The 23,674-nt window shown below is 46.2% G+C and overlaps 2 protein-coding genes across 10 annotated transcripts in view; one reads left to right on the top strand and one right to left on the bottom strand.

Annotated features, from left to right (window-relative positions):
* PLA1A (phospholipase A1 member A) overlaps positions 1 to 10,585 on the top strand; it is a 24,419-nt gene extending 13,834 nt beyond the window's left edge. For 6 of the 7 annotated variants that reach the window (XM_071560088.1, XM_071560063.1, XM_071560072.1 and 3 more), the window contains 7 exons: positions 1,588 to 1,689; positions 2,492 to 2,581; positions 3,422 to 3,589; positions 4,629 to 4,718; positions 5,178 to 5,286; positions 8,654 to 8,818; positions 10,122 to 10,585. In XM_071560088.1, the coding sequence (XP_071416189.1) occupies positions 1,588 to 1,689; positions 2,492 to 2,581; positions 3,422 to 3,589; positions 4,629 to 4,718; positions 5,178 to 5,286; positions 8,654 to 8,818; positions 10,122 to 10,206 (809 nt within the window). In that variant the 3' untranslated portion in view covers positions 10,207 to 10,585. The remainder of the gene's footprint in view (positions 1 to 1,587; positions 1,690 to 2,491; positions 2,582 to 3,421; positions 3,590 to 4,628; positions 4,719 to 5,177; positions 5,287 to 8,653; positions 8,819 to 10,121) is intronic. The other variant, XM_071560096.1, reaches the window with a different exon arrangement.
* The window catches only part of POPDC2 (popeye domain cAMP effector 2), a 27,869-nt gene extending 4,195 nt beyond the window's left edge, over positions 1 to 23,674 (bottom strand). For 2 of the 3 annotated variants that reach the window (XM_071560115.1, XM_071560124.1), the window contains exons 1-3: positions 23,004 to 23,674; positions 20,559 to 20,667; positions 16,739 to 17,243 (exon numbers count right to left, since the gene is read on the bottom strand). In XM_071560115.1, coding sequence (XP_071416216.1) covers positions 16,785 to 17,243; positions 20,559 to 20,667; positions 23,004 to 23,548 — 1,113 coding nt within the window. In that variant the 5' untranslated portion in view covers positions 23,549 to 23,674 and the 3' untranslated portion in view covers positions 16,739 to 16,784. Of the gene's footprint in view, positions 1 to 13,025; positions 13,116 to 16,738; positions 17,244 to 20,558; positions 20,668 to 23,003 lie in introns of those variants that run through there. The other variant, XM_071560107.1, reaches the window with a different exon arrangement.

Below are 23,674 nucleotides of genomic sequence, written 5' to 3'. Positions count from 1 at the left end.
TCTTCAGTTTTTCTGCCTTGAAGACAGCCTAAACAGCTAAAAGAATCTGAGCTACTAATCTGTGGTAGGGATTAGGATATATAAACAATGAACTTAGGCTGCCAGAATACTAGCATACTAAAAATCTACATTTGCTACAGCTGCAAGTACTTTTAAAATCTATAAAATGAAAAATCAAAAACCCATTCAGGCATCAAACAGCTCTTATGCAAAAGGAAGCACTCAGAAAAGAGCAACTTGTTTCAACAGAGCAATTTGTTTCATTTCAAAGGAAATTAAAAAGCCTTAAGGAATTTGTTGGCACACTGTTTAGCTTCAGTGCCCAGTTTTCTTAGCTGCTGAGGCCGTAAATCTCAATGGAGTTCATGCAGTTTTGTGCTTGGAGGAAGCTGGGATGGAGAATAGAGGATAGAAAGGTGCTTGTCCCGGAGCTCTGCTGGAATTGTCTGCTATTTATGTTAGATGTTTCTCCCTTCTCAGGAATAACTTTAAGCTATACCAAATAACACTTTTCAGTATCTTTTAAAACTTTTAACTAAACTTTTTCCGTAGAAGTGGGTGGGGAACCTCTCAGCTTTTTCTATGTATCAAGATTAATGAACATTGAAGACCCATTGTTAGTTTTTATTTATAGAAAGAATAGGAAACAAGTGTTTTTCCTCCTTCCCTCCTCCCTCAAAAGTGCAGACGTGTCAGTTTGTATATTGTTGGTATTGTCTTCTCCATAAAGAATTAACTGGACTGAGTCCAAAGCAGGGAAACAGACCAGCCCTGAGGCTAAGTGGCATGTGCAGCAGAGCTGCTTCTTAAACTCTTTTTGCCTGGGGAGGGAAAAAAAAATCTTGTGAGGTTACTTTTCTACAGAAAGTCAATAGGATAAACCTCAGCAAAAAAATATCATTAACCTGTTCCTTGGTATTGCCAAGGATAATTTTCTGTATTTCTTTGACTCCCCAGCAGCTGCTCTAGGAGCCAAAATACAGATGATTGCTAAAGATTTTTCTTTGTGCATAGAGGGCTCAGAATCCTCTTTGTTTTAAAATTGTTTGATAGTATGAAACTTTGGTAGTGCTTGGATTTGTTAATGCCTGTGGTGCTGAATTCATCACCTAAGTGCTGATCTTCAGTGACATTTCTCAGACTGTAGTGCTAATACAGATGACATTACAATTAGGGAAGGTGTTAAAAGTTTGATTGTCTTTCACCAAAAATCCAAAAGACACTATGTAACCACTCTGTCAGAGCTATTTGAAGCTCAGTCACAGCTTTACAGCCTAGAAACTGGAGGTGTAACACTACAAAAGAGGCGTGGAATAGTGGATGGTAAGGCAAGGAAGCTGTAGTGGAAGGCAGCAGTTGCAGAAACTATACTGGAGCATGGAGGGCATGGGATTAGATGGTCTTTAAGGTCCATTCCAACCCCTTAACATTCTATGATTCTATGATTCTATAATCAGCGTGACCTGGGAGTAATTTTTTACTTCTGCCTAGCTACATTTTTAATGTTTTGGAGAAAATAACTAGTCCAGAAATAAGAAAGAGAGGGGCTGAAGGGTACTTGTTGTTGAAGTGTTTGTTTTGTTACAGCCCTGGATCCTGCAGGCCCTAAGTACACCAGAGCCAGCCCTGAGGAACGCCTGGATCCCGGGGATGCCCTCTTCGTGGAAGCCATTCATACTGATGCTGACAGTAAGCTGGTTTCCATCTTCTTTGGCCTGGGCTTCTGTTCCTCCTGACGTCATTATTCCTAAGGAGTCTGTCGGTCAATGTCCATTTTTTGCCAGATTACCGTGAGTTCAGGCTCACGATAAGGAAGTTTCTTATTTAGAGAGGCTTTAATGATGACTGTGCCCCACAGCACTTCAAGGAAGATTGCTACAGCAGAGTGAGTTTATGCAGAACCGGCTTGGCATGACTTTTACTACCTGAAAGGCATTTATATGTCTAGTCTTACTTTGCTTTTTCCCACATGATGTATGAGAGGGACCACCAAAAGCATTTGTTGGAAAGTCACAGAGTCAAACCAACAGCTGGTGCAACAACAAAGTAACTTCTCTTAAGTACTTAAGGTCTTTACAGACAGAACATACGCTGAAGAATTATGTGGTGCCTTTGAGGCACACCTTTGGCCTGGAGATCACAAAAGCCACTACCAACATAACTCTCAGTTATACTTCATAATCCCATATTAAGGTTGTGGTCAGTTTTGTTTTCCTTTATGTGGAATGAAGAAACAGTTTCTGAGGTGGTGGTGAAGCCACAGTTCTCACTCATTTTAAGGCAGGACCTGGAGCACTTTCTAATCCATGCAGCAAACCTGCACAATGTAGGTGTGTAGAAGCAGGAAATCTGGCCTTGATGTCTCCAGCACGGGAGCTGGCTCCAGCACTGCTAATGTTCAACCAGTTATTGTGACCTGTCATAAATATGTAGAGTAAAGCCTGCAGAAGAGCCAAGTCAGAGAATGAAGTGGCATTTCATCTCCTTTCAGATTTCGGGATCCGGATTCCTGTAGGCCACATCGATTACTTTGTCAATGGAGGCAAAGATCAGCCAGGATGCCCCCGATTCCTCTCTGCAGGTGAGAACATTCTCTGGCCAAGGAAAGGTCTTTCATGTCCATTTAGAGCACTGTGAAAATGCTGTTTGGCAAGCAGCTCCTGCTACAGCCAAGGCAGACAGCAAAGCGAGACAAATGTGTTCACAGCCCATATCTCTTCTCAGCATTACACAAAGCAGCTGAAATTAAAATCACAGATCAAATATCTTGGCAGCACCCCTGTAAAGATATGTGATTTTAGTGACGCTCCCCTATAAGCCAAAAACTTCAGTAGAGATGACTCTTTTGCTAGAAAGGCTCTTAGGTACCATTAGAAAAAGCTTCTTTTTGTTTTCATGCTGCAAGGTGTGTCTCTCTTAGCTTGTGCAATTACTGCCCTCTCCTTCTAGAGAATAGAGCTTTACACAGCAAATGGTGTGGATTCATTCAACATTCAAATGTTTCATACAAGTCAGCTGCATTCATTGAGGGTCAAGTTACACAGAACACCTATGTTACCTCACTTCCCATAGCTGGGGTTCCAGTGCATGTGGGAGCCAAAGCTACTGTACCTCCTTACAGAGAGCTTGGGGCCACATCGATGGGACACTGATGGAGACATGGCAGACTTGTGGTCCCCCTCTTTTGAGGGACTCTGTTAGCTTGGGAGATACACTTCTAACTTTCTGCATAACTTCTCTTGCAGTGAGATCTCGGCTTGTAGTCACAGAGATGCTCTGCAATATGTTGTTAATGGGAAGGGATCACTGCAGAGTCAGTAGGAGTGTCCCTTCCCTCTCAGGTCCTTGGGAATGTGCAAAAAGACTGAAGCCAACAGAAAGGCTCATGGCTGCTTCTCACTGGTTAAATTTTTCTTTTCAGGCTATAACTACCTGATCTGTGATCACATGCGAGCAGTACATCTCTATATCAGTGCCTTGAAACATTCCTGTCCAATCGTTGGGTTCCCCTGTGCAAGTCATCAGGAGTTTTTAAATGGTCATTGCCTGGACTGTGTGGAACCCTTCCTGTCATCCTGTCCCAGAATAGGTACAGTAACACCATGACCTTCCTGGAGCAGATGACAATACATTCCTGATGGGTGTCAGTGCAGAGCACAGTATGCAGTTCACATTTCTCTGAGCAGGATTTGCTTTACATTTCTTTGGAAAGAGTGAGAAGCTGTTTAATTTTCAGGCTTCTATAGAGACATTATAAAAGTTCATATATTGCCCTGTAGAAGACTAAAATCTTGAACATTTCTGATTTTTAAACATTTCATAAGGCCCACATATAAGTTGAGAGTTTCCAGCATTGCCTGCCTAATAAGGAGGCAATTTGCTAAAAAATATGTCTTGTTTAGAGAAGCAGCTGGAAATATTAGCTCAAGACTGAAGTCCCATTCTTCTACACTACTCATTGTTGCTGAGTCACCTCCTTTCATAAATATCTGCCCTGGTAACCCCAAAGATGAACCACCTGGATTGGGAGAATGTAATAGATACCTTTTTTAGGCTTCTGAAACTGGGCTGTGCCATGAGGACAGAAAGCGTCCTCTGTGCTAATTTCAGTGTGATACCAGAGGAACATACAGAGAAGCCTCTTTTGGTATAGATTCTCTCAGATCAGCCACTCCTTCCCCATCTCACCAAGCCATATTGCCAGCTAGTCAATGGTGCAGGCCTGAAGTTAGAGTGGTATTCTCACTTGACCAAGGAATTAAATTTCCCAGCATCTTGCATTTGTACTGTCATTTCTATCTGCACTGAGTTTCCTGACTTGGTAGTCTTTATTCTTGCTCATTTGCACAGATGCAACTGATAACAGTTTGTTAGCAGAAGAATGAAAAAAGCCACCAAGGTGTTCTCTGGTGATGATTACAGGGGTAGCCAGAATAGGTTTTCTGAGGGAACCTTAACCTGTCAGACAGACACCACAATCTTTTACTTGCTCTGATTTGTACTGAAATAAAAAAGGGATCTGTTGTTCAAGACAGGGGAGTGGGGCAGGGTGAGTGGAGGTGACCAATTGTATTTCTGTTCTGTGTTATTCATGGCTTTCCCTGCACTGGCTTTATTTCTTCCTACAGGCCTGCTAGAGCAGGCAGGTGTCCACATGAGTAAGCTGCCCAAGGAAGTGAAAGTTTATTTAATGACCAGTTCTTCAGCCCCATTCTGTGGTGAGTAGTCTGAGGAAAAAATGAGTCAGAAGGGTGCTGACCAAATGAGGCAGATCCTCTGGGAAGCTCAGGTAGTTATAATACACTGTCTCCATTAGAGTCATCTGCTGTGGCCCAGAGAGTGTGAGACACATAGCTGAAGAGCAATAACCATTCACATCTCCATGATAAAGCCCTTGCCACAGATTTATCAGTGCAGGCACTGCACTGAGCTAACACAGCCACATGGCTTCAGAGCTGAAGTAAAGGGGATTGAAAATGCCTGTCTGTTGACACTGGACTGTACAGACATGCCCCCTGTGCCTCACATAGCACAGAGACTAGATTCTTTCTTGTATCTGTTTAACCTTCTTTCTGCTAGTGGTGCCAGGGAATGAATGCTAGAGCTCCTCTTGTGGCACAGGTAGGTCCAAGTGATAGTACCTGCCCTCACTCCCACATGCTTTGCTTTTTGCTCAGTCTATCACAGCCTGGTTGAGTTCCACTTGCAGAAGACAAGAAACAGAGTCACCAGCATTGAGGTCACTTTCTTCAGCAACAGCACCAAGGACACAGCAAAGATCATCATGTGAGTGACAGTGCATGCTTCTGGCCTGTTTTATTAAGCTCCATGTGTAAGGGTATTTATCCTGGTTCAAGAAAGGCACAATAATAGCTTATTTCCCTGAGCAATGAACCACAACCTTTCTTCTTGAGTCCCTCCACATTTACCATAAATGCCCTCAAAAATCACGCACATACTATGGTTAGTCAGTAACCTTGACTAGGTCCACATCTTCCCCAAGTGCACACAGCAGTAGGAGTACTCTGGGATCCCCAGACTTGCACATTTCTGTGTGGCTATGCAGGTTCCTTTTCTACACCATACCTTTGCCTGGTGCCAATTCAAACCCCAATCACTGTCAGATTGTTATTAGCCCTAGTCTGCCTGACAGAGAAGGCTACAGCAAAACCCCCTCCACCAGAAGTTCCAGACTGATGGACTTAGTGGCTTAGACATTTCTCTTGATGCCTGATAGTACAGAAGTTGCAAAGAGGAAAGTGCATCTCTGCACAGTCAGATATGTCTCAGTAGCTTGTTGCTTCTGCAGCAATGCTCTTAGGCTCCCTTTGCAGGGAAAAGTCCAGGGGGCAGGGGACCAAGACTCGCTCTGTAGACAGAAAAATCTCTCTGGAAAGCACCCACCCTCCTCCAAACTGTATCTGAATTAAAGGACTAAACTCCAGTTCCACAGCTTTTGTCCCAGGGTGGGTCGTCTCCCCACCACATAGAAGTTCCCCAGAAGTCTTCCTCACTTCTTCCTACACCTTCTTGCACAGTGCTGTGGACTGGGAACCACAATGCAGCTGGCACATGCTGCTGGCTGCCTCAGGAAGCGGAAAGCAGCCTGCTAAGGAGCCCTAGCCAGCTCTCCTGGGATCAGAGGGGTTCCAGTGCTGACTCCCACACAGTCCTTACTGTTAAGCCAAAACATTGTGACCTGAAGCTATGTTGCTGCTTCAGTCCTGTGATGCCAGGAAGTAGAGGTGAGAAATAGAGAAGGGGAAGCCACACTCTAGAGCAACTCTCCAGTGTGACACAGAAGCTCAGTCACAGATTTTCATCCAGGCACCGCAATTTGGAGTTTGTACTCCAGCCTGGTGAAACTCAATCTGTTCAACTACTTCCTGGCTTGGAAGTCAAATCTGCCTTTCCCACAGATGCAGAAGGGAGGAAATAGTAACGCCCAGGTTAGGTCAGGACCCATTGTAGCACTTTTGCAGTTATGGGACACAGGGTTTGGTGGGTGTCCAGCAGGAGGCATGTGAACACCGGAGGGAAAGGCTGCCTGGGGAAGTGAGCCAGGCAGGCAATCCCAAGGCTTTGCTGTACCCTCCAGTTTTAATGAGGCAGTGGAGTTACAGCAGAGTAACCTATACAGAGATACCCTGGGGGAACAGTAGCTGTGTTTCATTTAAATGCCTTCCTAAGGAGTACAAGGCTAAACTGAAAAACTTGCTTACAGCAATAAACCTACAGTTTTGAAAGTAAAAAACTGAAGATACCCCTTTTAACTTCCACTAGTAGCAAAGGGCAAACTTCCCCACTCTAGGCAAAGCTCAGCCTTCTAGTGCAGTCAAGCTGAGAGTATCAAATGGGCATCTAAACATAGATCCTCACATCACAGTTCAGACACTGATCGATCACTGACTTATTTCAGATGATCTGACATGTGTATCATCCTATAGTTTCCCAGAAGTGCAGAGGGACTCACTTGGGAGTGTTGAGCTAGTCTTGAATCTTCAGCAAGTAACTCATATGGTTGTGTCTTCTCTCACATTGCCCTCCTCTTTTCCTCTCCCAAATATCAATTCCAATCTCACTCTTCAGGATGCTGTTAACCCACATGTGCCCCAAGAGACATGTCCTCAAGCTTCAATAGCTGACATGGGGCTCCTGCGTAAGGAGCTTGTTACACAGGACACTTCCCAATTGCATTTGCTGTTTCCTTACATATCATACGACATTATCCCCAATATCCAAGAAAACATACCTCCAAAGCCAGCCAAGAGACTTACATCCATCCAAAGGTTCTGCAGGTATCAGTCTCAGGAGTGACTTTCTGTCCTGTCTTCCTCTGTCCTGGGGCAGGGCTGCATCCTGCCCATGGACAGTAGACATAGAGAGATGGCCTCCATTTGCTATCTGTTATTCACCTTTATAACCACAATTTTGTTATGCTTCCTGTTTTTAGCAGCTTCAACCAGACACAGTCAGAGACACACAACCCCCAGCAGTTACTACTGCAGTCTAAGGGAGGGGCTGGGTGTATTGCTGTGGCTCAGCTGCTGTGGCCTAGGAGGACACTGTGAGTGCAGCTGTCAGCCCACTCCCAGGAGCCACCTTTTCTCATCTCTCCCCTTTCCCTACCATCACATTTACAATCAGGCAGTCACCCAGGTTGCTTCTGGGATCACACCAAGTCAGCTACACACATATTACTCTTCATGGGCACAAGGAAATCAATGATCTCCAGTCTCTCAGAGGTGCTAAGCAGATCAAGTGTAAGGCACACTGGATGGACTTCACAGAAAGGACTTAAAATGTCTGCACATCACACTTCTGTAGCACATGGCTGACTTGGCTCTGATCATTGGCTGTTAATCAAACCTCTGTCATTTCTCAGTTCATATTGCCTGGGTAAGAGCATAGGGACATCAAAGGTCCCTCTATCCAAGCATCCCACCTTCAAGATAATCAAAAGCAAATATCTAGAGAAGAGTATAAAAAATGTTAGTGTAAGCATTTAGCAAGACTTCCCCAAAATGTTTCCCATTGTCTAAGTTATATCTCAAGGACTTTCAGAACCAAAGGTGAGATCTTTGTCATTACTAGCTTTTGTCTTCCACAAACTTTTCAAGTCCCCATTCCATGACTTGTACAGTCATGTAAACTTTCTAGCCTTCTCAACATCCCACAGCAAAGATTTTTACAGCTTAAAAGGTACTCTATACTGTGTGCAATCTTTTTGAACCTACCACTTCTTAGCATTCTTTGATGACCCTTAGTTCATGTACTGGAAGAAACACTGAATAACTGATCCCTATCTATGGCACTCATGATTCCACAGGTGTTGACCTATCTACCCCTTACCTCTCTGTAGCAAGCTGAGCAGTGCTTCAATCTATATGCAAGAGCAAGAAGAGTGGTTGCAATTGTGTGATGGCAGGAAGGATATTTATACAGAAATATTCCTGAGTACAGAGATAAAACATGGAGAGACAGCCAGTAAGATGGTCATGTTTTGACAGATGAGTCTTCTCACTCCATTTTACTCTGTGAGGGCTTCACAATACTACTGCAGGTTCCTCCAGTGTTTCTATGGATCTTCTCATGGCCTGCATCTGCAGGTTGACTGAACATTCTCCCTCACATCACTCACCCCATCTTGCAGACCTACACACCAGGAGATGGGCAAACGGCTGCTGGGCCACCAAGTTCCCCTCTGCCAAATAAACAGCGTGGCACTGAAGTTTATCCCCAAAAATCGGTTTTGGAGCACGGATGAGTCATCCATTGTCGGCAAGTTCTGTGTAGTGCCACTGCCTCTCAATAGCAGGTAAGTCACAGGAATATCTTACAGGGATACACTAAGGCTAGAGATGTGGTTCGAAACAATGCATTCTTTTTCCTGTTTAGATAAACAAGTGAAAAGGCTTTTCCTATCACTTCTGTGTCCCTATTTAACTAATTTTCTATCTATGAAAGAGAAAAGCTAACAAGGTAGTTTTTTAGCAGTTTTTTAAAATTCTTCCCCCAGGATAAAAGCATTGTGCCATGGAAGGAAAATGGCTGCAGTTCACATCACCTTGAAGATACTTAAGTCACAATCCATAGCAAAAGCTTGTACTAACTAAAATGTGTTCCTTTTGTCCTTGCTTGCCCTCTCCATCTTCCCTTGTCTAAAATGGGTCCCCATCTGAAACATAACAGGTGAACGTTTTTCAGGATGAGACAACAGAAAACCAATAATATATTTCTGCTTCTTATACAGCAAGGTTTAAAAAGCCCTAAGGCTATAGCCAACCATTTTGGCATCTTCTAGGTCAGACATTGTAGAGTCTGTACCTTCAGCCACAGTTACCTTTTCTGGACTACATGCAGCCAAGTCCTTTTCATTCTGAGAGAGAGAGTGGTCTTTTCCATAATACAATATTCTTGCCAGGCATTTTGCATGTCCAAACTTCTTGCAGGCAGGACAAAATGGCTGGGTCTATACTGACACACTGCACTCTGTCCACGTTGCTTCTGAGATGCTGGATCCAGGCTGAAGCATGGATACTTCAAAGCCAGGAAAACCAGAAGCAGAAACCAAGTTGACCTCACCTTAAAATTCTGTTTTGATAGTCAGTAAGGAACCTCAAGCTCTAGGCAGAAAAAAACATATCCAGTAGGCCCAAATAGGTGGAAAAAAGGCATTCCTATGTAAATATGAGGCCTTTCCTTGGGTATAAGGACTATTCCTTACTAGCATGTTTTTCTCTCCAAAGTTGGGATGGATGTGTAGATATATGGCTGGCATATTGCCTTAGGTATGGGCTAACCTGCACCTCTGGAAGCACTGCACTTGGCTTTGATAGAGGCAGAAAGCTGTAGAGTTGCACAGGTTTAATCTGTTCTCCTATCACTAAACTGGGAGCACTCAGAACAACAATGGTGCTATGAGGGGGAGGTGGAAAGGTGAAGGACACAATCCCATACTCACCGTTCCAGCCAATTAATCCCAGCCAGGGCACAGCACCCTGTTCACTGTACCCTTGCAAAGCAGGACAAGGTCCACAAGCACCTTGCTTGCTTCTGTGTTAGGATAGCATCCTCCACCTGCTAATGCCCAGCCTGACTTCTCTGTGCTCTTCTCACAGCAGGACAATGTCATGCCTGCCCTGGAACCTCACCCTCCCCAGCAAAACAGACGTCTCCTATGACCTACCCACTGCTTGTGTCTAGCAGTGCCTTCAGGATACACAAAACCAGAAAAGAGTCCTAAACCTGTTGCTGCTCCCTGCTCACAAGATGCTACTTTCACCATAACACTGGATGTGTTTTTACTCCCTGCATTAGTGGCAGGATGTCAAGAAAAAGAAGTGTGTGACAGATCAGCAAGTACAAGGTTAACTGGTTATAGTAAAACCTCTCAGTTAGAAGACTGGATTGACCTTTTATCTCACAGGTTCTGTATCCAGCTCTGAAAGTGAGACAGGCAAGTAATTTAATCCTCAAGGTCTGTACCTGTATGAAAGAAGGAAGAGATAACATCACTCTTTTTACAGTGGGAGTATTGGTATGATTCATTTGTGTTTTATATTAAAGTGTCTTGAAATCTTCATATTAAAGATGAGAGGTATTATTTTTCCTCAGCAAAGTGAAAAGGTGTGGTTCAAGTTTGGCACAGGAAAGAGTCATTCTTAGCCAGTGCTGCAATGGGAAACTGACTAGTCCCATCTACAAGACACTTTCAGAGTGACACCCTATTGATCTCAAGTTAGCACTCCAGTAAGTAATCAAAATGGATCTCCTGGAGTAGCTCTTCTGGCGGTTGGCTTGTTCTCTCTGAAGCTCAGATGAAGTGGAGCAGACACCAGGACCAGGACCACAGTGCTCTCGCATCCAATTTTGCACTGCTTTGACCCTCTGAATAGAATAGAAGGTATTAAGAGGAAAATGGAGCATTGTAGCTATGGGGTCACCTAACACAAATTATTCCCAGGAACTCAGCATGGCCTTTTATACCTGGAAAAGTAGTTGAGGTCTGGAAATAATTGGTGAAAGATTACAATGAGATGCATGAGCATAGAAACAGCCCTCACCCTCCCACACCTTGATATGTGTGCAAATTAAAGAGATGACAAGTCTTTCATCACTTCTGTCAACAAATCACACCTTCTATTAACTACTTTCTCCGGTTCCCTGTACAGCTTCACTGGGTGATAGAAAAGGGCACCATGAACTCCATTATCAGGAGAGAGGGACATCCTAAAGGCATTTCTCTGCCACGAAGAAGCCTCAAGTCATTTGTCATGAGCTGTCACTACTACCTCACTAGATAGTGTTACAGCAGGATTAGCTCCTGTTTTCAACTCACATCCAAGCTTTTGGGCCCTGGCACGTAGCTGTTTGGAAGGCCAGCTAAAAAACACCATCTCCAACACAGGCTCAGGGATAGAGCTGGGCTTTGCCAACCTGACAGAGATCCACGTTAGTTGATTCCATGATTGAAGAGTTTCCAAGGAGCTTCATGTTGAAGACTGTAATATAAACTCAGCAGGCAGCTGTGAAGAGCAGTGTCTAATTTCAGTCTATTGCCTCAGGCAAGTGTACAAAGCACCACAACAGGTGGCACCAGTTTCATTGTACATTTCAGTTCCTTTGCAGAAGAGAGCCCAGCAGCTCTCATGTCAATCTGCTGGAGACATTTCCTAGCTGTGAAGGGCAGTGGGGTCAGGCTGAAGCATGCATGTAACAACAGAGCATGGTTACAACCATCAGCAGGATGATCCCCTGGCCTGGGGCAGCCCCATTCCCCTGCCCTGGTGTGACAGCAAAGTCGAGCAGTGCAAGGAGCTGCAGATCCCCCATACCCACCACTCCAGAGGCCTTTGGCAGGAGTGCCAGATCCAGAGGGCACAGATTTTGTCCAGCTGAGACTTGTAAGACACAGCAAACCAGCCTCTGGGTCACAGCCCGTGTGAGCAGGGCAAGGCAGGTGGGGCTGCCTCCACCAGCTCAGGGCCAACAAAGAGCCAGCCCCACACACAGAATGGCCATGCCCTTGTGTGTCTGTGCCAAGAGGCACTGAAGAATGCTGCACCCTGTGCTGACAGATGGGCAGACGCTCCTTGCTCTTTCCCTGAATATCTGCCCTGGAGAGGCTCCTCTCTGTCCAGTTTGGTTGCACCTTGGTCCTCCCCTCATACGTCCATCTCCAGTTCCCTGACTGAAAAAATAGCTGGGAAAGCTCGTAATACAAATCCTGTTGCACCTGAACCTGGAAGAGGCCTTCCAGCTCCACACTATTCTCATTAGGATATCGTACTTCCTACCAATGGCTGTTTTCTCCACAGATGTTTTGTATTCATTCCTTTCTTCACTCAGTGTGTGTGCAACCTGAGGTCATTCCCCACCAAGCACAAAAAAAAAGTGTTTCCTTCTTGTTTACACCTGTTCCCAGTCCCAATTCCTTCCCTTTCTTATTCCAAATGAATCAAGCCAAACAAACCACCTTTCAGTAGAAGCCATTTTTTCATCAGCTTCTTTGAGAAGTGGCACTTTTCATAAATGAGAAACTCTCCATTGCAAGCCCATTAACAAAGCAATCAGGCAGCCCATTTTCCCTCACCCTGTCCACTCTGTGCCTGGAGATCACCTCAAGAGATCTCCCTCTTCGAATCCTCCCTCCCTCCCGCAGTTACCTTCCTCTCCAAATCCTCAAACACCAATAGTTTCATCTCTGACTTTAATGGGAATCATTAAATCAAAGGGAACACAGATTCTGCACCTTGGTAACAGAGCTGCCGACACACCTCAGAGAGGCAGGACTAAAAAACAAACCATGGAAGCACACTGGGGAAGGCAGCTCTGGTGAACAACCACGGGGTGGGAGGTGCTGGAGTGTCACACTGCAGTCTTAAGCATGTGCTTCATGTGCTCCTGAGTGTAAATGTCTGCTGGCAGACATCTATGTGTGCTAAAGAGTGTCTCTCTCTGGTCAAAAACCTGTGTGAGCATCTGTGCCCTTGGACAGGCTTCGGGATCAAAAGAGCCTGTTGTTCCCTAGAGTTCGGGAGTCTGAGTTGGAGCCAGAGGGGCTCGTCCTTTGCAGAGAGGATGAGGAGTACTCCGGAGAAGGTTTCCAGAGGCTGCAGAAGGAAAGCAGAGGAGGAGGGAGGAAAATGAGAACAGAGGGGTGGGGAGGGGAGAGAGAGAGAGAGAGAGAGAGAGAAAGAGAACACTATTACTATTACAGGAATAAATCTTACTTCTAAACTTTTTCAAACCAACTTCACAGAACCCACTGTTACCCCTCAGAAACAAACCCCTCCAAAGCACCTTCTGTGATATCACTGAAACAAAGCCCACAGCTTCTTTGATTGTGGCCTCAAAGCAGGTCTAAAATGCTTCTTACTAACTTAGATACTAAGCTACAGGCCATCAAGCATCCCTGCATCCATCCACCTCTCCCACAAATATAAAGGCAACCCCAAGATGTAATTGTCTAAAACCAGGCAGCAACAGCCACACATCTTGCAAGCACTTGGTAGCAGCAAACTAGAACAAATGCAATATGAACAGGGGAAAAAGCAGGAGGCTTTTGGTTGTTTGAATTTCCATGCAAGGAATGAAGCTTAGCTTACTCTGGAGTATTGCACTACACAGTAGTACACTGTTAAAGCAAGTTTTTAACAGAACCTTTGAAACTGTCTCCTTTAAACAGGCAACCTCCTCCTCAGAGAAAGAATGTGCTGTATCTTACTCTTAAGCAGACTAGAAACTCTTTCAAGGAACTAAATGATAAGAACAGTAGGCTAATATATCTCCCAGGATTTTCTTCTGTATGACCTTTGTAGCACTTTGGGCATTCAAGAATTGCCCTCCTGCACTGTGGTATTGCAAGGTGGCTGTTGCAGTGACAGAAAAGGAACATGACCCATAGAAGCACTTCAGCATGGGAAATTTAGAGAGCTGAAAGGTGATTACTCATGTTGGACGTTACTGGGGAAGGAAATGAATTACAGATCAGGGGAAAGCCCCAGAGAAGCTCTGAGATGAGGGACTACAGCTATCACTTACTTTGAACAATGACAGTGCAGGGAATACCCCTGTTTATCATGGATGCTTCACCACTTCCAAGGGAAAAGTTATGAAAGTGCTTTCCGTGAGTCACAGCTGATTTGCTAAGATCATTAGCTGAGCTGTGACAAGTGCCTGGCCAGAGGGAAAACCTGCACTCCCTCTATAGCACTAGTTTTTGTGGTGATGCACTCAAGTTGCTGTGGAAAACCATCCAGATGTGAAAATTGCTGTTGTGCTGGGGGGATGTGATGGGAGCAGGATACACAAGTGGTGAGCACAGTAACAGGGAAGTGCTCATTCCACCATTACGAACACACTAAACAGCATTTCTGTTTCCTTGTCTAATTATCTCAAAAATTAAAAGACCGCCCTGGCTACTGTTTCCAGACTGACATACAAGGAAGATCACCCCTCCCTTCCACCCCAAATACTAGCTTCTGAAAATGTGGGCTTTTATTGCAGGTCTCTGCTGCAAATATCAGCACTCCTTGATACTGTCTTAGTCCTAAGGCCTAGAAAGACAAAAGTTTTCAGCTTACAACATATTTTAAAAGGATTGTGTGAAAGAAAGAGTAGCTTTCTGTTGTATTGCACAAGCTTTCCTCAACACACACCCCTCTAGTGTGTATGTTTACAGTATTGACTCATTGCCAAAAATAGGTGGAAGTCATTCAAAAAAACCTATGGTGTTCCTTGCTGCCTTCCTTTTTAAATTGCATTTGAAATTCCATTTTTATCGAGCTTGATCAACTAGGAGAATTCTACCAATGACCTGAGAATGTATATCCTTCTTCTGAGAAGGCAAAATGCAAGCAAAGGACAGGCAAAGTGACTTCACCATGTTTACAACACTATCTGTTTTCATTTGTGATTGCATATGTTCAACAGACATTCCTGACAGATAGGAGGATGGCTGTCTCATAAGAGGTTCCATGTTCCTGCCTCTCCAAGTAAGAACTGAAAAAGCAACAAATTTGTACCTCCAGCAGCCTACCAGCAAAACCAGGGACTTCATTCCTAGGAAAAATGAGGATTTTTTTACTTTTCTCTCTGTGCCTCCTTAAAAAAAAACCATCAACCACACAAACCAAACAAATAAACAGTCCCAAGAAAAAAACCCTAAACAAAACTCTTACTGACTCTTTAACTGATTCAGGCAAAATTAAATATACTTGTGCTTTCCCTGGCCACTTCTATATCCCAGATTTTAAGTTTGGAGTCATGGAAGTAGTGCAGGAACTGGTATGTGACTGAACTCAAAGCAGAACTGTACAAAACAGAGAAATCCAACAGTTCCACTGTTCAAAAACTAAGAGCTACTGGAAGAAACAGTAAAAAAGGCCTCTTCTACCAGAGGCTTACTGCAAGTAGGAAGTGCTGTCTCAGCTGGACACATGTTCCATGCAGAGTACAAGAACACTGCAGGCTTGTCAGGTCTCATGCCAGGAGTCAATGGGCCCTGCTTTGTGCTCCCTGACACCGAGTCCACAGCCCAAAAAGAAGTAGACCCAAGCAAGCTCAGAGGAGACCAGGGCGCAACAGTGCACTGTGTTCAAGGCTGACTGGTGGGAGACAGTCTCCCCAGCCCAGTCCTGCAACTGCCTCTCTGCCATGCAGATCCAACTGGGACACATGGAGTGGTCACTTCTAGGACAGAAATCCTAGTCGCAGGACTGGTGTCTGGCAGCTGGATTATTATGGGGCAGCAGCAGGAATAACATTTTGGGGTCTGCAGCTGGTGTGTAGCAGCTGGCATGCAGTGACTGGCTAAAAGGAGCTCAGTGTGGAATTTCTCTCTTGGCCACTTGGATCTGAATTTCAAGCATGAGCCACTCCCCTGTTTATTTCTGTTCACCTGCATTGCTCCTCTGCCCCAATATCCACCAGGCACAGGAATTTTCTTCCATTGCAGAGTAAGGAGCCGTCATGTTGGAAGAGGGCATCTCATCATCCCCCCTCACCAGAAAGCAGAGTTTGGGGCAAGGTAAAACAATGTTTAGCCTGTCAGTCCACATAGGGCAGACTTTTCAATACTTCACTGATCTGGCAGAGATGAAGCTTAGCTGAAACAAGGAGAATGGAGCAAATGCTGGGATGATAGGGGTGGGCAGGGAGAGAAAGGACTCTGAGCTTTCTCATCCTTGCCCAGACTGAGTACTTGGCAGGGTGTACAGCAACTTCTCAGTATCAATCTGTCAGAAAACTTGAAGCTGTTTCTATCCCTGTCAGCATCTCCTGGGATGTCTACTCTCTCACCTGCAGAGGTCTTCCTCAGCTCAATTCTGGAGTATCTCCTGGCACAGCTTTACCTCATGGCAAGTGGGCTGAGCCCTATGGGGTCTCTGTGAGTACTCATGTACCAGCTGCCAGCCTGGACACATTTCAGTTTCCCTGCCTCTCCTGAGGGATGAGGAGAGAACTGGGCAGGGAAGAGCTTCCTATGGCCAGACTACTGACCCCTCTCTCCAGAGTACAGTTAGTGTCTGGAGTCAAGCCTCTACACTGCTGCTTCTCCTTAAAAAAAATCACACAGCTTGAACCCACCTTCGGGGATTCCTTGGGGCAACAGGCAAAAAAAAACACTGCGGAGGAGCAAACCCATGGCAAATGAGGGCGAGGGGCTGGAGGCCACTGCTCTGCCCAGGCAGTTGCTTCACGGGAAAGACTTGCTTCCGCAATGGGTACTTACGTGAGGGTCCCACACAGGGTGAGGTGTGCCCGTGCCAGGAGTGCCCTCACTTCATATACTCCCCTTCGCTCACATAGTCCATAAAAGACCCCGGCAACTCAGCAAAATCTTCCAAGACAAGACTGGTGGAGTCCTCACCCAGCAGCTCACTGTCGGGGCGTGACGCCCAGGGGCGTGGGGCCGGTGGTGGCGGCGGCGGTGGCTGCGGAGGGGGCTCAGAGACACTGGCATGGCCAGAGGCAGGCAGCAGCTCCTCACAGTCCTCAGACTCCCCCTCGGAGGAAGCTGGCCCAAGGACGTGGTAGAGGCTGGGCAAGCGGATGTCAAAGCGGCAGCCAAACTTGGCAAAGAGCTTCTCGTTGAGGGAGTAGAGCTTCTCCGAGATATCATAGCCCAGGTGGGAGGAGAAGAGCCTGGCAATGTAGCGGTCCTTCCTCAGGAGGAGATACAGCTTCTTCCTCGGCCAGGTGATGAAGCTGCAATCAGTCTCAGCTGTCAGCGTGACCTGTGGGGCAAGGGGGCAGTAGAGTTAAGTCCCACCACCTTGGGGCAATGTGCTTCACTCCAGGGACAGCCCTCAGCCCCTTTGATGCCTGTTCTCCTTGGAGACAGCAGGGTTGGAGAGCCAGATCATCCAAGCTGACAAATTGGATAAATCCTTACCCACCAATGTTTCCTCTCCCCAAGGAGTCAAAGACCCTATTTTCCAATGCCATTAGTAGCATGTCCTTGTTTAACCTAGTTCACATGGCTGGCTGTGTTTCACCCTCTTGCCTCTCCTTTTGACATGCTCCCTTTTGACATGCTCCCTTTTGACATCTGAATGATGTAGCTGAGATGAATCGGGTAGCACAGACATCCATATCCCTCTACAGACCCACTACATGTTTTTGCATGCCCAGACAGTTCAAGCTGCCAGCAGGTAGCCCTGTGGCAGGCTGCTGACACATCCTGCTGCTGGGTTGCACAGCTGTTAGTCCAAGAAGGCCCTGAGTGCTGGAAGGGCCACCTGGAAGGCTTGCCTGGTCACCCTGTACGAGAGGGACATCCTGTCTCACCAGCTCTGCTGGACTCTGTAGGGCTGATTGGCCTTGAAGGACATTGCAGCACTGCTCAGTGAGAGAGAAAATAAAGAGGTTTTATTGTGTTTGTGTATCTGTAGAGAACTCAAGAGGTTTTATTGTGTTGATTTTAGAGAACGTTTCATTTTGCTTTGGGTTTTGCCAAGGTAAACAGAGACCTTTTCCCCTCTAGCTGTAGGACCAGACTAACTCCAATTAAAAAATATACAATATGTGAGTGTATATTAAAATAAATAATAATAATAATAATAAAGACAAGAAATGCAGGAAGAGTCAGACTGCCCTGGGCCAAAGAAGAACATCCGAGTGTAATGGAGACACTGGCATGTGAACAAGTGCCAGAGCCAGAATATCTCGGGGGCTCCCTTTCATTCTGTATCCAGGGGTCTCCTTGGTCAGCTGCCATGGCAGAGGGCCACTGGGAAGCTGAACATGGCTTGGCTGCATGTGTGTGTCCTTGGGTTTGATATTTAATGCCATTGCCATGCAAACAGCTGCCTTATGAAAGAAATATAGGAGATAAAACCTGAGAACTTTCCCAAGCCAGGCAAGCACGAGGAAGGGTCACACAGAAATTGAAATTACTAGAATCTCATTTTCCTAACCAAATTCTGGCACAGCAATTCAAAAGCCTCTGCTTCTTGTGAGGGATTAAGTGAGATGTAATAAGCAAACCTGCCAACCACCCAGGACAGCAAGACAGATTTCACTTATGAATCTTCCCCAACACAAGTGCTCCAGCATCAGCAGAGCCTGTAATTCAGCCTTCTGGGGGAAAGTGCCAGCCTTGAAATGTAACTCCTTCTAGTGCTGGGACTCAGCAGCCCTGTGGCAAGAAGACACTGCCAAAGCCTAAAGCTTGAGGAAACCAATTCTCCTTGTAGGCCAAGTCATGCTTCTGCCATTTTTTGGTGGGCTCAGGATTGAAACTGTTATATCCAGAGAGCAATGGGGAAAACTTGGGCAATAAAAACCTTTCATACCCTTTTCCAGCAAAGTTCCAGGGTCAAGCACGCACTTTTAAACAGAATTATTGTGATGTTAGAAGTAAGGCTGAGGTAAAAGATAATTTTGGTCACTGCTCAGGTAACAGGAACTAGTGGGTTAAACAGATGCCAAAAGCAGCATATCACCATGGCTAAGCAGGGTCATCAAGAGTGAGGTCCTGCCAGGTACACAGACTAGTCAACTCCCACCTGCTGAATGCTGGTCTCACACAGGCTGCTACTTCTTCACGCTTCTCAGTAACCAGTTGTGGGTTTTAGGCATTTCCAGCACTCAGCTGCAGCCCTTCCCCACCCAGGACTCTACCTCCCCATCCTGGTGCCAGGCACAGCTGATATCCCTGACCAAACCTGTCTTTCGGAGCAGGACAGGTGCCAAGAGGATTGTGCTGTCTGGGCTGGTGCAGCCTGGCACCAGCTTGCTCCAAAGCTGTCCCATGCACCCAAGATAAAGATCCTCCAGAGGTGTGGGAACATTCAGTTCCACAGAAAATAGCTCAGAAAACACTTCAGATGTCTTTGCCGGGTGCGTGCCATCCAGATGGCCATTTCCCTGCCTGGAGTACTGGGCAGCCATCATTCTCTCTGCTGGACTCTTAGATGAATACAGCCCAGGAGCTAGCAGCAGTCTGCTGCCAGACTGAAGACCTGTGCAAAACATGAGATCCCACCATCCCTAGCACTGCCATTCTGTTGTTGCCTTCTGTAACTCACTACCTTGGCCTGACATCCCTATTTCTGCTCACAAGCTGTAGCCCTGTGCCACAGTCACACGATCAGCCATCTCCTGCAACTGTTTGACTTTCAAGACCATAACCACTGGTGATGGCACAGCTTTCAGGAGTGATCGCCATGACCCTTTCACACATGAGCAAAATTCAGGCCCTAGGAAAGTGGACTCGGAGAGCTACACTGGTTTAACCAAGTCTGTTTGTGGCTGCCCTCACAAGAAAGCATCATTGTGCCCTCATGACTGCCCCATGCTCTCAAGGGATTAGCAAAATCCCTCCTCATATGCCCTGATTGACATAATTTAGATTGCCATCCTGACAGGTATCAGGCTGTCTTGGGATGTGAGTTAAAGACAGAGAGTTGTAGACCTACGTAAGCTTCTCCAGAAGGAAAGCCAAAAAACCACTGTGGAGTGTTGACAGCAAGATCAAAATCCTCTTAGTTGCTGCAAGTAAGAATTGGTCTGGCCCCTCAGCAAGGGATTCTTCTGCTCAGAAAGAACCATATTCGGGTATGAATCATCCTTTCTGCTTCTCCACCCCAAACACATGACCATCAGAAACTTCTGTGAGGAACAGGATATTTATGGATTTACATCACTGCTGCACATTGCCATGGCTGACATCCTGATGCTAGGAGGATGCACCCTGTTAGCAATGTTCAGGGAACATGTATCAATGCAGGTACTAGGGAATGCTACAATGGAAGAGAGACAGCAATCCAGTACCTCAGCTCCCTGCTAAACTGGAAGGAGCACCCATGCTCCCCTCTCCTTGATATCAGCTGGTAGTGGGAACACGCACTGAGGTCTTCAGAGGAAGGTAGAAAATAATGTAACACAGCTGATCACACCATCCTGTGCTGGATAAACCACTAGGAAAGGGAAGAAAGTATTCCCAGTTTGTTTTGAATGCTATAGTGAGGCCTCTCCATTCCCTTCTCAGACACACAATGAAGCAGCAAGTAGTGAAGCTGGGCTGCTGTGGGGATGTGTGGGATTACCTGAAAAGTTCCTTCCTCAGAGGGTCGCAGTGACTCCCATTCCGGAGAGTCCAGGAACTGGAACGGAAAGACATAGTGAAGGAATTGTCCGTCCTGGCACACTCGAATCCTGCAGAGAGGACAGGTGAGGTACATGGGTTTAGGCCACAAAATAGATGTCACAAAAACCTGATCAGCTCACACAGGGTGTCCCACTAGGGAGGAAAGAAATTCTTGTCTCCTGCATGTCTCAAATCCTCCTGGGACAGCTGCACGTGCTCCATGGGGCTATCCCTCCTTTCTGTGTGGGAAACTATTTGCTGCCACTTCCCCATAGTCCATCTGTTTTGTTTCTTGTTACAAAGACAGCCCTCACAGGTGCAATACTTGGTCCTAAACCAGGACTTCTCAGCCCACAAGATTGCTGCAGCTTTCTAGGTACTTCTAAGCCAGCGCATGGCTCTTTTTACTTGTAACTTCTTTCTGTCCTCAGGGTTGCATGAGGGCATTCCCTACTTCCATGCTGGGAAGCTGTTAAACCCAGAAACCCCGAAAAATCATGCTGGCCATGGTTCCTGACTGATTACCCTGTGAGCTCATAGTTTGCTGCACATTACCTCTCAATTTCTCTTAGCCTCCTAAGTATCACTTTCCCCTACTTTTGCTACAATTGCCTGCCAGTGTCAAGGTCAAGCAAGCACTCAGCTCTGATGTGGGAGCAGGGAAAGACCTGCACAGGCCTGAGGCAAGGGCAATGGCAGGGTACTCTGGATTCTGTTCATAGCTCTGCATCACCAGATTTGGAGCCTCTGGCCTCCCTGTCACCACGTACCCCCACTGCATGCTGCACAAAGTGAATTCTTGTTTTCAGGAATTACAAGACTCAGTTCACTGTTGGATTTTACAAAAGCTGGGAGTGTGCCTGGAAAGATAAGGGGTTGCAGGGCATGTTTCCTGATCCAGGCATATTCTGCATTTCCAAGATCCCACTTGTTCAGTTTAAGAGGGAGCACTATAATAGTAGCAATGCTCTGCTGGGCCAGCAAGACCTCATAAAGCAATAGAGTTAGTACCAGGAGATGCAAATCCAGTCTCAACTCCACGGAGAATCCTGTACCAGCCAAAGTGCATACTTCCCACTGTAAAACAGAGCAGAACAACTACCCCACCAGCACCATCTTACTGTATGCTGCAACACTTTCATGCCCAAAGAGTAGCATCTGATTATCCAGTGCAGGTCAAGATAGCACAGACTCTTCCCCATTAACATTATCTGCAGACACAGTAAATTTCAGAGTGAACAGCTCAACAGAGATGGAAAAACACTAGTGGAAACACAGATACCAAATTTCCTTCCAGTGCTTTGCCATTCAGCATCCTGATGGTCCCAGGATGCTCTCAACACATCCTAGAAAAGAGAGTAACATAAAAAACAGAAGGTCAGCCCATCTTTGCAGACTCCCTCTCCAGAGAGGGTGGGCCACTGCAATAAAACATGAGCCCCAGGTGATGCTGGGTTTGGCATGCCAAAAGAAAATCCTTGTGAGACACACCTCCTGCAGCTCAACACATTTACAGATCTTTTTCCTTTCCCAGTCTCACTTAACACTAGTGCCAAATGCCTGATAGCAGCTGGGAAGCCAACACCATCACTATTTGCATGCAGCTGGATTTTACAAATTGTTAAGTGAATATGCTGGCATGCCACAGGATCTCACAGGAACAAATGCCAGCACCTGATCAGCACAGTCCACTCAATCAGATCCCCATTGTGACTGTCTAGAGGTCCCCAAGGTTCTCCTTGGTGGTCCAGAGGAAGGAACATCGCGAATGCATGACATCACAGGGAAAGAAAGAGGCCTGATTAGGCAGGATCCACCACAGGAGAGCACCATCTCTTTTGATGAAATGACTCTCAAAGTGAAAAATTCCAAAGCTCTGAGCTTTGGGGTGTTAGAACCAGGGATAGGACCTCTCCCTGAACACTACTGGCCAGGAGGAACAGGTGAACTGAGGACTGAGTGTACTCGATGCACAGCAGTTCACATCACACAGGTGAGTCTGGTACCCCCAGAGACCACAGGTCCAGACACACTGCCCTCCTGCCTTGAGAAACACTTTCTCACAGCCAGCCTTGCTCCTATCAAAAATAATATCACTTCAAAAGGATGGAGAAATAGATAAGGATTCCCCAACAGTATCACAGGCAAGACTGAGCTGGTGACTTCATTGCACACAACTCAAGTCTGCAAACTTCTCTGAAATACTTGTAATTTAGAAAAAATAAAAGAAAGCTAAAACAATGTCCAAACCCAAATTTCCCCCTTCCCTAACAAACTGATGCATATCTCAAATCCCTTTCAGAGGAAGGAAACAATCCCCCCAGTTTTTACAGAAGGTGAAAATAAAATAATAAGCCACAACACTTTGCTGTCAGACTTCGTTGAGAAACAGAGGAGCTTTTACCTGCCAGACAGCAGCAACGAGAGGCGGTCAATGGGCGTCTTGCCCTCCACTGCATAATTCTGGTCTCTGACTAGCAACTGGACATGCTCTTCACAGCACTTCACAATTTCTTTGTAGACTTCCAGGGGCACCTGCAAGGGCAGGTACATGGTCTTGTAGAGGAGGTCAAACTCTTGTGGGATGGTGTTTCTGCGGAGCCGGTAAGCCAGGTGAGCCAGCTGGAGCAAGCAGATGAGGACGAGCAGCATGTTCCAGATGAAGATGTCCAGCCCACAAGCACTCAGCCAGCCCCACAGAGCATAGCAGAAGTAGCCTGGGGCCAGGAGGCCAAAGATATAGAGGGACCCGAAGATGCCACTTCCCCCCATATAACCCAGGAGGATGATGCAGCTGGCCAGCTGGTATGCTGCTTCCTCCATAATCTCTTTCCAGGCATCACACACCGGAGGCTGGAGAAGAGCCTGGTCCCAAGAGAGGCTGCTTGTGCTCATCCTTCCCCACTCCCCACCCTCCCCAGCCGTCCTGCGCTCAAAACGAATTGTCATACACAAAGGGTGCTGCAGAGGTCTGAAACCAGAGCTGCTGGGTAGCTATTCCTCCTCCTCCTCTTGAGCACCGTCTGGTCCCACAGCAGCGCTTCAGAGCAACATGTTAAAGTGCTGCCAAACGTT

The sequence above is a fragment of the Pithys albifrons genome, chromosome 1 (genome assembly GCF_047495875.1).
Source record: "Pithys albifrons albifrons isolate INPA30051 chromosome 1, PitAlb_v1, whole genome shotgun sequence".
NCBI classification, from domain to species: Eukaryota; Metazoa; Chordata; class Aves; order Passeriformes; family Thamnophilidae; genus Pithys; species Pithys albifrons.
The sequence above is the reverse complement of the archived record's forward strand: the minus strand, read 5'-3'. Positions and strand labels throughout refer to the sequence as shown.